Source organism: Monodelphis domestica, chromosome 1 (genome assembly GCF_027887165.1).
Source record: "Monodelphis domestica isolate mMonDom1 chromosome 1, mMonDom1.pri, whole genome shotgun sequence".
Classification (NCBI taxonomy): Eukaryota; Metazoa; Chordata; class Mammalia; order Didelphimorphia; family Didelphidae; genus Monodelphis; species Monodelphis domestica.
In genome coordinates, this window is record NC_077227.1 from 147,389,618 (window position 1) to 147,402,940 (window position 13,323).

General features: G+C 41.6%; 1 protein-coding gene across 1 annotated transcript in view; it reads left to right on the forward strand.

Moving 5' to 3' along the window:
• The first annotated feature begins 206 nt into the window (after positions 1 to 206).
• Positions 207 to 13,323, forward strand: part of KLF13 (KLF transcription factor 13) — a 106,922-nt gene continuing 93,805 nt past the window's right edge. Inside the window, exon 1 of the mRNA XM_001365492.4 lies at positions 207 to 1,364. Within this exon, the coding sequence (XP_001365529.1) occupies positions 830 to 1,364 (535 nt within the window). The 5' untranslated portion in view covers positions 207 to 829. The remainder of the gene's footprint in view (positions 1,365 to 13,323) is intronic.

The window sequence follows — 13,323 nt, forward strand, 5'->3', positions numbered from 1 at the left end:
GAGGTTTCACAGAAGCGAGCCAAGAGCTTATCTCAAATTTCTGTCCTCGCGGTTCAGCTCTCCTGTAACAGGAATCCCATTGGTTCCAGGAAACTTGCAACTGTAGAAGTTTCCCCATCATCGCGCTGATTGGCTCCTGCGATACCTTCCCCAAGCCAATGGCGACCTCTGTTTCATTTGCCCGCACTGGCTGCCTTGCTCAGTCCATGTTCACAAGCCACACATATCTCTCTCTATGCAAAGGTCCTGCCTCCCCTGCCTACTCCTCACATGCAGCTTTGCAGCCTCAGCCGCAGCTGAACGTTTTTTAACCTGATCTGCCCCAGGATGTGGCTTCTGGGGTGACGTCGGGCCCAGATGTTCTCCCCGACCACGCCCACACCCGGGATTGAAACACCCTCAGAGCAGCAATAACGGGCAAAGCTTGTTCTACTGTCACAATGCAAGGGAAGGGGTAGACCAGCAGCATTATTTTTTTTTTTAATGTTTATTATTTGGCATTCTACAAAAAAAAAAAAAATAATAGTCAGCTTTTGAAGCCGATGAAGCCGCAGCTTTCCGAGCTGGGATTTCCTCTCTTTCCTTTCACTGGACTTCAAATGCATTCACTTTTTAATGACCGGCCGGGTGGGATCTTCCTGGACGAAGTGCAGTTTTGGTAAAGCTACAAACCCAGCACTCACAGTACGCAGCGTGCCCAGAGAGAGAAGACCCATCCCCCACCCCCTCCGCCCACCAGCTTGGATATATAGAGATATATTTATATATATTTTTATGCAAAGAGAGAAAAAGTGCAATTCGAGATTAAAACAAACAATTTCTCTGTAAAATGGCAGCCGCCGCCTATGTGGATCATTTTGCAGCCGAGTGCCTTGTTTCCATGTCCAATCGCGCGATTGTCCATAGCCCCAAAGAGGACCCCGACACCTCTCCCGAAGGCACAGCAGCCCTTCCTTTTCCGAATGCTGAAGACAGACGAGAAGGCAGAGAGACTGGCAAGGACAACGCCTCTTTGATCGTGGTGGCCAGGATTTTAGCTGATCTCAACCAACACGTTCCAGCTCCTGTCCCGCCGACGGAGAAGAGAGAAAATGTCTCCAAAAAGGAGAAATTACCTAGCCGCCTCCCTCCGTCGGGGGAGCCGGCTCAGGAAGCCGCCTCCCCGGACAGCCGATGGAGCGGAGAAGCAGCCACACCTACTAGTCCAGCAGGGAGCGAGCCCAGCCTCAAACAAAGGAGCAGACGGGGGAGAAGCCGAGCTGACCCCGAGTCACCTCAGAAAAAGCACAGATGCCACTACGCGGGCTGCGAAAAAGTTTATGGCAAATCCTCCCACCTCAAAGCTCACCTAAGGACTCATACAGGTCAGTTCCCAGCCGACCAGTGGCTTAGCCATTAAACTGTGTAAGGAGTGGCACCCCCAAGGCCAACGTTAGGATTTGTCTCTTGTGCGTTTCCAAGCTGACACACCTGGTGCCAGACACTCTGTGAACTAACACCTTTTCTCCCTGGTTGTTGTTAATGTTTTAAAGTGGCGAGAATAAAGTGGCGTGTTAGTGCCGTGGACAGTAAGTGACACCAGTCCTTATCCACCTTCCATCCTCCTTTCCCATCATCACCCCTGGCCCCCAGGTGTCAAGATTGTAAAAGGTAGTAAAAACAAACAAAGAAAAAAAACCCTTTCGGTTCCTCTTGTTCTTGTCTTTCCCACCCACAGGAGACCTGTCCTTTCTACGGTTGTACCCCGCTGTAAGCAAAACCCAATCTAGAATGACCTGGGAATTTATACGGAGGATGGGGTTATTCTCATCTCAAAATGATTTGACCCTTCATAAAGAGTTCTCGTGGGATTGTATTAAATATCAATTGTCCCTAGGCGTGCACAACGTTATCTGGTTTACAAAAATTCGATTTACACAAAACTTTGCCCGGCACCTAGTGCATACAGCGAGGTACACTAGTACTACTCCAACCCCGGCTACCTTCTCTCAGTTCTAGATCTCGATAGCTTCCTAGAAACCTTGAACCAAATTGTGCCTTCCTTCCACTTTCAAGTCTTCTCATTCTCAATCCAGTATGCTCCTCAGCTCTCGGGGTGCGCCTTGAAAGCGGGGAATTTGTCCTTGATAGAGGCATTGGGGCTCATGGGAAGCCATCACTGCGGGTGTGATAGGAATAACAGGGAGTGGGGGGCCAAGAAGACACCGCCTCCCTGACCCCTGGTAGCAAGCGAGGAGTTGATCAGAGTAGGGCGCAAGGACTAGGACAACAAGTGGCGGTTCTAGCGGGAAGGTGGTGGTGTTTTGGGCTGGGGGAAGAACCCCAAAGGACGCCAAGGACTAGGAGCCTGGGCTTCAGTGGGCGACCCCGCCCCACTTCAACGGCTCAGCGGCTAGCCTCAGGGCGAGTCCGGCGAGAGAAGCGGCGGGGAGCCGGGCGGGGCGTCCGAGGGGCAGGTGGATGGCTCCAGCCGGGTCCTGTCCGACTTCCTCGCCAACTCGAGGAGGGGAGTGGCCTGGCGCCAGCCCTCGGAGGTTTTCTACGTTCTCCTAGTAGACCGCCTGGAAAATGAAGCTGCACGTTTTTTTTTTTTTCGGAGTTCTCGGCTGCGTGAGGGACTGGGCTAACTATGGGGAAAGCCCTCCTTTCCCCCACCCCCTCCTTTTCCCAGCCCAAGTGAATTTGGGAGGGGCTGGGAGGGAAACCAAGGGGAGGAGCCCGGGCCGGATCGGGTTCACCCGGGGACAGCGTCGCTCTCTAGCTACTCTGCACATTCTTCGCTCCCCTCTTCCTGTAATTTTTTCCCCCTTCGGTGCTCTGGGGTTTAATTTGTTGTTACTAGATCCAATGGTACTGACTGTGTGCAATGGGGGAGGACCTGGGAAGAGATGTGATGGGAGCTCTGAGACGTGATGGGAGCCCCCGGGGGACTGGATTGTCTTTGTTGGAAGCTCCCCCACCCAAGTAGCCAGACGGTGGAAATTCTCTTTCTCTCTGTCTCTGTCTGTCTCTTTCTGTCTCTGTCTCTCAGTCTCTCTCTCTCAGCTCCACACCCAAGCCAAGAAAGAACAAATTTCCTATTTACAAAGAGGTTTTTAATCGTTAACTCTTCTCATTTGTTTTCCTGGCTGCTTGGAACTCCTTTCCAAGAATCCAGACCCCATCATCGACTATATGAAAGTTCTGCCCTCCACAGTTGCTGACACTGTGTATACAGCCCAAACTTAACTGCTAAGGGCTGCAAGTGAAACAAGTAAATAATAATCCCGCAGGCCAGGACTCAGGTCTGTAATATGAAGTGACAAAGATCCAATGAGCACTATATGTTAGGAAGTACTTGTCTTAGTGTGCTGTTAATTACAGACACTTTTCTCCCCCATTTTACACTTAGCCAACAAAAGGTATGAGAAAATAATTCTTTCAACTTTCAGCTGTAATAAAAGGTCCCATCTCCGTCTATGAGATAAAGTGAATGAATTTATTAATCTGATCTTTTCAGTTATGCCTTTGGTCTGACCAAAACCCGGGTTTCTGGTCCCTCTGTACATAAATGGATTATTAGTTTAATAATTTAATACACTTCCCAACACACAAGAAAACTTGATGAACATCCTATACAATTTCATTTTACTTGCCTAAATCTATATTCCCATAGTAACAGCTGGGATCCTATTTAGACAGGCTGGCTCTTTTCCTATACTCTTTCCAGCATACCAAGGTGCTTTGGAGTAAGGAAGCTTCAGTGTTATATCTCTTGTTGGTTTTCATTTTACTTCTCTTTCCCCAGTATCCAAATTGTGATTTTTCTTTCCTTCTCTCACTCTATCTTCTCTTGACTTCCTCCATTCCTTCTTCCCCCAAACCCTCAGAAGATGAGTAAATTAAAAGTGTGACAAGGTCAGTGGGGGTATGATTTCTGTTTAACAGTGTCTTTAGTTAAGGTTGGAGAACCATGATCAGAGTCTGTGGGCTCAGAGTCAAAGGGTAAGTAGCCTGGGTGGAGAGCCATGGAGTAGGGAGCAGAGAGGAGAAGGTATGGTCAGAAATGAAGAATCTAATTGAAATTGGAGATAAGTGGTTAAATCTGAGGTTATGTGGTCCAGATTAAGGGCTCAGAATTAGGGGCATTGTCAAGGTTGACCATGTGTCCAGAGTTGGGGCTTGTCAGTGTTGGGGGTGTGCCCAAGGCTTATGCTCAAACTTGAGAGGTGTGGCTGCTTTTATATGGAGCAAACAAGCTCAGTTCTGCTTTTGCTCTCTTCTCAGACAGGGACACTAAGATGAAACATCACACCGTGTGGCTGTGTATTATTATAAGTGGTGGTAATCGGCTGTTAGAAGCTGGGGGATGGGGATATGGGCTGTTAGCAAAAGGCCTTCAAGAAGGAGGATAGACTCCATTTACAATCTTTTTCTTACTTCACTGTTCACTCCATAGGAACTTTGAAATATAAAGGAGATTCTAGCCTTTCTATTGAAATTGGAATATTGAATAGGAGATTCTGGAGCCTATTATATATACCATAGGGAAATGATTTTTTTTCTAGATAAGCCCCATTTTGAACATTTACACCTCTGTCTCTTAGTGGCTACACTTGCTAGCATGGACTACCATTCTAGGCAATTTATTTTTCTGGATAAATTACTCCTCTTCTGTCCACTGGCTTTAAGCATCCCCCCCCCCCCCCTTAAATTTGCTAGATAATTCTCTCAACTATTCACTCACCTTTCCTAAATACTCCTTCTATGTTTTTCGTTATAGATATTGGTGATTTGGAATATTGGGGCCTTTTGAAACTAGGTCAGCAGAACAGAGATCACAGTAAATTTGGAACTTTAAGGAAATGTTTAGTCTTTTCTCACCACCCTCAAAAAAAGATTGCCCTGGTTTAAGAGAATATTTTCTCAAAATATGTCACTAGGCTGTTTTTTGTTTTATTCTCCAAATGTTGGGAAAAAGTTCTTTCTTGGTCCTGGGTCAGCTTGAATCCCGGTGACCAGCCAAGTCAGTGCTTTTCCCAGTGACTTAGATGACTTTTTAGGGACTCTGAGACATTTGCAATTTTCTCCACTAAGATGTGTAACCTACAGATAGTTTCTCAGGAATGATATTTCTTTCTTTCTTTCTTTTTTTTAAACCCTTACCTTCCGTCTTCAAATCAATACTGTATATTGGCTCCATGGCAGAAGAGTGGTAAGGGCTAGGCAATGGGGGTCAAGTGACTTGCCCAGGATCACACAGCTGGGAAGTGTCTGAGACCAGATTTAAACCTAGGACCTCCTGTCTCTTGGCTTGACTCTTAATCCACTGAGCCACCCAGCTGCCCCCAGAATTGATATTTCTAAAGAGAGGCCTGAAATTTTTTTCAAGCCATATGAATGGTTAATGTGAATAATGAATTGGGATCAGATTGTCACCTTGTGGGACATCAGGATTTATTTAATCTGTACTAAAATTGCTCTCTACCATGGAAACTAACCCTCCTGACGATGGATGGTGTGGATCTGGAACTAGGTCTGATTTATAGGCTCATTGCTGTGCTATTAGATAGTGGGTAATTTGCCTTGTAGTAACAAGAACTAGGTTTAGGCCCTAGTTTCCCTACTAACTGACATGTTAACCACCTCAATTTTTAATTTATAAACTGAGAACAAAAATATTTGTTGTATAGGTATTTGTGAGGAAACTTTAGAGACAATAATAGCTGGCATTTATATAGTGCTTTAAGCAAAGCATTTTATATATAATTATTTCATTTGAGTCTCACAATAACCTTGTGAGATAGGTGCTATTGCGATACCATTTTACAGATAAGGCTAAATGAATTAGCCAAAGCCATACTGTTAAAGTGTCTGAAGTAGGATTTGAATTCAGGTCTTCTTGATTCCAAGTCCAGCATTTTATCCACTGAACTGCCTCAAGATAGATATTTTATACCTTCCAAATAATAAGGGTTCGGGGTGTAGTGCCCCCACTATTTTGTAATTCCTACTAAAATTTTCTGCCCTCCCTTGGTACCATAGAAGAAATATGAATTTTTTCTTTTTCTTTTTTGGGGGTATTTACAGTACCTTATTGTGAATTTTGGGTTAAGTATGCATTTCTGAGTTTCTAAACTTTTTTCTATGTTCTCTGCTGGCCGTCTCATGTTATCTGCCACTTCCCCAAAAACTCTCTCTAAATTCCCATTCTATTTCTTATGCTGACCCGCAATATATCGAAACATCGATGGGGAAAGTCACAATGTGGAAGGGATAACTGTACGTGTACCATTACACACACGCACACCCATATATATATACCTATATATACATAAATGGCATATGAGCCATAGCATGATGCAGTGGGCAGAGAACTGGACAGAAGAACCAGCAACACTTGGGTTCAAGTCCCATCTCTGACAGATATTGGCTGTAGGGCTGTGGGCTAATCATTCCAGACAGCTCTCTAAGACTCTAAGTGCTGACTTACAGTGACCTAGGAATTCTCTATTCCAATGAAAGTCATGTATCTCCTATGCCCCTGTGTGTATGGGAAATGCCATTGTACTGTGTGATGTTTCAGGTGAGTGTTTTCTTTGTTCTTTGAAGCTTCTTGTTCTGAACCTTTTGCTTAAAGGTTAGTAGAGTAATAAGAATTTCAAAAGAGAATTGTGTGGAAGAGCCTCTGTCAAACCAGGTCACAGAAAGTCAAGGGATTTAAAAATGGAAAAACACCTTTGAGATCCTCTAGTCCAATACTCTTATTTTCCAGACCATAAAGTTCTAGAGAGTCACACAGTCACTAAAGTCAGGCCTTTTTGCCTTTCAACCACACTTTTTATTTTTTTTAAAATTTATTTAATTAGATAATTTAGAATAATTTTCCATGGTTATAAGACTCATGTTCCTTCCCTCCCCTTCCTCCAACCCCCTCCCATATATGACACACAATTCCACTGGGTTTAACATGTGCCATCGATCAAGACCCATTTCCTTATTATTAGTATTTGCACTAGGGTGATCTTTTAGAGTCCACTTTCCCAGTCATAGCCCCACCAACCCATGTGATCAAGTGGTCAATCACACTCTTTAAGGAGTTTTGGTCAGTGTAGACAAGCCTGAGGTAGGAAGTAGGATATAGAGACTATTTCCCTATTTTGACTGTAATCTTTGGTGAGTTACTTAATCTAAGCTTCTTGCTCTGTAAGAAAGGGGAATACTATCTGATCTATGTACCTTACAAGGTTGGTATTACAATGACTAGTATGCAGGCACTCAAATATTTGGTGAGTTAATTTTGTAAAGTATTGCTGTTCAGTCATTTTTCAGTCATGTGTGGCCACTTTGGGGGTTTTCTTGGCAAAAATACTAGAGTGGTTTGCTATTTCCTTCTCTAGCTCATTTGACAGATGAGGAAACTGAGGCAAACAGGATTAAGTGATTTGTAGAGCCCTACCCAGCTTAAGTGCCTAAGGCCAAATTTGTGCTTCAGTCTTGCTGACTCCAGGCCTGGCACTCTATTCATTGTGCTATTTATAAAATGCCATAACATTTAAGATTTCATTATTTTTTTTATTACAATAGAACTCTGACAAAATAGGTTATTGTTACTTGCATTCTTTTACACCGAAAATTAAATTGTCATCCCTTCCCAAATAACTACATGCAGAAACCACAACATATTTATTTCATGGAATTATGGGATTATTGACATAGATCTGGCAGAGACCTTTGAGACTATTGAGTCCAATCCCCTCATTTTACAGTTGAGGAAACTGAGGCTTTGAAAGATTTAGTGACTTGTCCAAGGTTACAAAGTACTAAGTAATAGAGGTAAGTTTTGAACTGACATCTTTTCACTCCAAATCTGGTGCTCTTTAGCCTTTTAGGGTTGCTCTTGGTCTTTATCTGTTTCCCCTGTATGTTCTACTTTATTTCAATTTAAACTAATATCAGTTCAAATATTCTTTCATTAGAACCTTCAATCACACACACACACACACACACACACACACATAAACCAACTCTCTCTGTATGTGGTCTTGACTCTTGATATTCTAATTCTATATTATCAACCAAAAACTGAGTCCAGAACTGGGTAAGAGAAGGGCTTAGTACAGTTGACCATTTGGGTTTTATTCCCCAGATTGGTGAAAAAGAGAAGGTCCTAAGGTCCTGTCCTCTGAAAGAGGGGCATTGATGTAGAAATTAAGGAGGGAAATGTGAGGTATAACTAAAAGACCCTAGAGATGGTTGCTTCATTCTTTATAAAGTCTACCCACTAGTCTCCAGCAGAGAGCTCGCCTATGAAATAGCTCACTCTGCTTCTCTCATTCTAGCAGCTGGCAGCCAGTGTTTTGACTTCGTCAGATTCTGTTTTGTTGTCCAGAGTGATGGGGGGACTTGGCTAGCTACCAGTGGAATGGACACACTGTCTTTCTTGGCAGAGACATTCTGAATACATTCCTACCTATTTGTTCCCTCAAAAGAATTGTTTTCAGAACAGTTCTGTTCTCTGCTTTTCCTCCAGCCCGCCAGCCAAAACGTTTCTCCTTCAGTGGCTAACCAGAGCCAATCCAAGTTGTACTTGTCACGTAGTTTTTCCATGACTTTCTGTTAAGGCCAGGAGAAAACAAAAATAATATCGTATGTTTACCTTCTCATGTAGGTTTAATTGATTCTGCCAACCCTCCAATTCTGGGGAGTTTAGATGCTGCTAACTCTTGGGGGCTAAAGCATGAGCTACAGATAGATGTTACTTTGAAGGGGAAAGGAAGGTGGGGACAGAATGAGGGAAGGAGCACGTGGAAGGAGACATTATTTCTGACTGCATTGTGATCCAAGAGATCTGGCCTGGGCTAAAGTTTATATTATTAAAGTGAAGCTACTGTTTAAAAAAATTTGGAGCCACTCATTTTCATAAAAATAATTCATGAACTAATTACACCAACTAGCTCATTAAAATAACAAAATGTTAGTCCTGGAAGGGTCCTTAGAGATTATCTTGTCCATCTTTTTATAGATCAGTAAACTGAGGTCATAAGACTCATCTTCCTGAGTTCATATTTGGCCTCAGATACCTACTAGCTGTGTGACCCTGGCCAAGTCACTTAACCTTTTTTTTGCCTCATGTTCCCCATCTGAAAAATGAGCTGGAGAATGCAATGGCAAACCACTTCAGTATCTTTGCCAAGAAAACACCAAATGGGGTCATGAAGAGTCAGACATGACTGAAATGACTAAACTGAGACTCAGAGATTTTAACCAAATTTTTCACAAATTCAGATAACTTCTTTTCCCAGTATGTTGCAACTTTTGCTATGTAGCATTAAGATTTCATCTCTCACAGCTACCTTTTCTTTTTGTGTACATGTGAGAGTTAGAAGGAGAGAATAAACCCAAAATAAAATTTAAAAACCCTAAAAACCCATTGTCCAGATTCATAATTTGGTCTCCTAGGATGTCATCAGCTGTCATTTTTTACTTCTCTACTGAAAGGATTATGAGATCTTAAATTATAGAATGATAGACTTAGAACTGGAAAGCATAAAACTGACAGGGATCTTGGAAGTCATACAGTTAAACCCTCTCATTTTACAGAAAAGGAAACTAAGGCATAGGGAGACTAAGGCTTTCTTGATTACATTTAGTTCTTTATCCACTATAATCTTGGACCAAAATCAATCTTCAAACTTGTGTATATTGTTTTCAGAAAGGGAGTCAAGAGACACACCCTTGAACCCACAATGAGATAGACACACAGGGTTGTTGTTTGCCCTCCGAGACAAAGTGACTATGTGGTATTTCCTGAGTCAGAAATCCCAGGAACCCTTGCATTTGAATTGCCTGTAGTGATAATGGCTGCTATTGTATTGTTCCATAGTATAGATATACACACACACACACACACAAATCCTGTACTTTGCTCCAGTTTGATGAAAAGTTTAATATAATTTAACACATCTATAGCTATCATTTCTAGATTAGAAATAGATGTCTAAATTGTCATAGTTCTCCATTCCCTTTTCCACCCCAATGACTATCCTAAGAAAATATCAGGTAACATTTGTAGGAATCTGGAAGTAGAAAAAAAAGATATAAAAGACATAGTCACACTGGATTAATAATCTAGAATTGTTGAGTAATCTAGTCATCATCCCATTCCCTCCTCACCATTCTCTTCTTGGAAGTAAGCAAAGGGACTTCTATCTTCCCATAGAGACCTTAATCTTTTTCCCAGTGGAGGATGATGAATGGTAGAGCATCAATCAGTTTAGATGGGGTGGTGAAGAGGAGACTGTGCCTAATGGATGAATAACCAAATTAGCTTCTGGGGTGTGAATGGCAATAATATAAATCAGACAACTGTTTTACTCTTTGTTACAAACTTTTAAAACCTTTAAAACATAATCCTAAGAAAAGCCCTCTTGTCTTCCTGCTATTTGTCTTTTTACAGGGTTTTTTCCAGGAAAAAGTTTTAGAGGAAAATAGAATTGTTTAATATTTTCCATTTTACCTTAAAACAACAACCACAACACCTTACCTTCTGTCTTATAATCAATACTAAGTATTGGCTCCAAGATAGAAGAGCAGTAAAAGCTAGAAGACAAAGAAAGAGAGAAGGCAAAAAGTCACAGAAGTGTCAATGGAAGAGACCCAGCAGGTAGTTCAGAGGGAAGGATTGTCTTAATGAGGCTCTGGCTGATCTTTGTTCCTCACACAAGACATCCCATCTCTAGCTCTGTGACCTTTTATTGGCTGTCCTCCATCTTGGAATGATTTCCCTTCTCATCTTTGACCCTTGGCTCCCTTAGCTTCCTTCAAAACAGTTCAAATCTTATCATCTACAAAAGGTCCTTCTCATTGTCCTTATATAAATATATATATATATATATATATATAAACTATCTTGTATGTTCATAGTTATTTACATCTCTTGTTCCAATGTAAGCTCCTTAAGATAGAGACCATTTGTACCATTTTTTGTACCTCCTAGTGCTGAGCACATTGTCTCAAACAGTAAGCTCTTAAATATTTATTGGTTGTCTGACTACTAAGTGATCTCAAGCCTAAATTCAGTTTGTGGCAGAAAGGAATTCACATTGAATTTTTTGCCAAAGTCACTGAAATTTGTTACTGGATCTTTATAAATAATTTCTTTTTGTATGCATTTGCTATTTTTAAAATGCTTTTTTGAACAAGACGTTTGAGGGTCCTTATCCCTTCTTTGCTTCCCACCAGAAGGATGTGTCGTGGGGAAAAAAATAACTGGTTTCTTTTGCTGGTATCTTTTTCTGGTGCTCACTCTCCTTTGGGTCTTAGAGAAGAGGGAGAAGAAAGGAGAGAGAAAGTGAAAGCCAAAGGAAGAAAAGGACAAGGGGAGCACAGAAGGAGTGGAGAGGAATATTTGTTTGCTCATTCATTCAACAAACATGCATTGACTACCTACCCTGGGTTAGGCTCTGAGGGAAGATACTGAAGGATGATGATAAATCATAATTCTTGATCTCTAGGAGCCAATTATTTATTTTATGACATGAATGAGTTTTTTCTTGCCCTCTACCCATTCTGTAGAGACCTAGAAGCCCCCAACTTCCCTTCCTTAAGGAGCCCTATTTTACTTGGAATACCAGCAGTCAAAACTGTCAACATTGCCAAAGGAAATTCTGTGGCAGCTAAATACTAAAAATAACTTGTCTCTATGCAACTTTCCATTTTTGTATAATAAATGTTGAATTTGAGTTTAAATTTGAACCTCCTCTGGTTTCTGCACCACCTTTCAACTTAACCATCTGACTCAGTGGTAGGTTTTTCCAGTTCTGTCTTGTGAATCTTCTTAAAAACAAATGATAGCTCTTGAGAAGCTTGGGAATATCCAGATCACTACCTCTTCCCTTCCCTTCCTCCCTCCCCTCCCCCAATAAACATCACTGCCAAAACAAGTTTTGCTGTTTATACTGGATAAAAATATGCTTCAGGATGATATTTATAGCAAGGAGAAGGTATTTATGGTGGTGTTGTCAGTCATGCCTTTGCACAGTTTGCCCATTCAGCCTGAAGCCAGTCCACAAAGACAGAACGATCCCTTGAATTGGGTTCTGTCACCTGCTTTGGTGACACCCAGTGGGTAATGTAATGGTAGGGATGTACAAACCATTAAGGAAAAAAACAAGCAGGGATCAAACTCCACACGCCTGAACGTGGTTTTCCTCCCTCCAAATTAGATTACTTTTGGTAGAAACCAGCTTCCAGGAAACTCCAGGTAGAGATTTATTTTTTTTTTTTGTGAACTCCTCTCCTCTGTTGCTGGGGACAGTTCTAAAGCAGAGCTGATTTTATCTATAATTTGAATCATATATGAGTGAGGCTATTGCACAAAAGCAAAAAAAATGATAATAAAAAGGCGAAAAAAGGGCAATTTTTTGGAAATGTTTTCCCACACTCAGATTACCCCAACTGCTTTGGATAAAACACTGGATGTTATTTAAATGCAATAGTAATGTTAAGACCATATATCCATATAAAACTTATTTTAAATATATTTTGTGGATGTGTTGACATCTGAGTTTATTACCCACAAAATAATGAAAAAACAAAAAACAAGTCAATCACTCTTCTAAGGACCTCAAGTGCAATAGTTTGTTATTGTCCAGGCAAAACATGGTCATGGTTCTTCCCAGTGGGCAAACTTGGAACTTGTTTTTATAGAACATGTGATTTCAAGTTCTGTTTTATAACTTAAGCCTTTGCCAGAATTTTTTTTCCCTACCCCCAAATAACCTTGTATCAGCTGTTTGGAAGTTAACCTTGTTGACAAAGCCAACATACTTTTTCAACTCAAATTAAGAGAAATCCTTTAAAGATAATTTGTTAACACCCCCACTCCTCCCCATTGTAGTTTTTGGAAAAATGATGCTGAAAAGAAAATAGAGCCTTCTTTTGTTTGTTTGTTCTCAGTTTATCTTTGTTTCTATGTGACTGCACTTGGAGATTTACTTGTTAGATAGCCATCAGACAAATGGTGGTTCATTAATAAGAGGCAATGAAAGGCAGACAGACTAATCCTGTATTTGAACAACTTGAAGAGATTCAGGCTTACACAGTGTTTCTATCAGGGGATAAAAGGCAAAGGGAAAAAAGTTCAGCAGGCAGTCCTAGGCAGCTACATGGGGGGAAGAGGAGAGGAGGGAAGAGGTCTTAATTTATTCTTTTCTCTTTTTGGCAATCCCAGCACAAAAACACTTGCTAACCAGGAACTTGGCTTAAATCAAGCAACTGTAAGCCTGACTGTCCTTAAATGACCTCTCTGGAAAAGCACTGAGTGGTTTGTTGCCGTAGGTT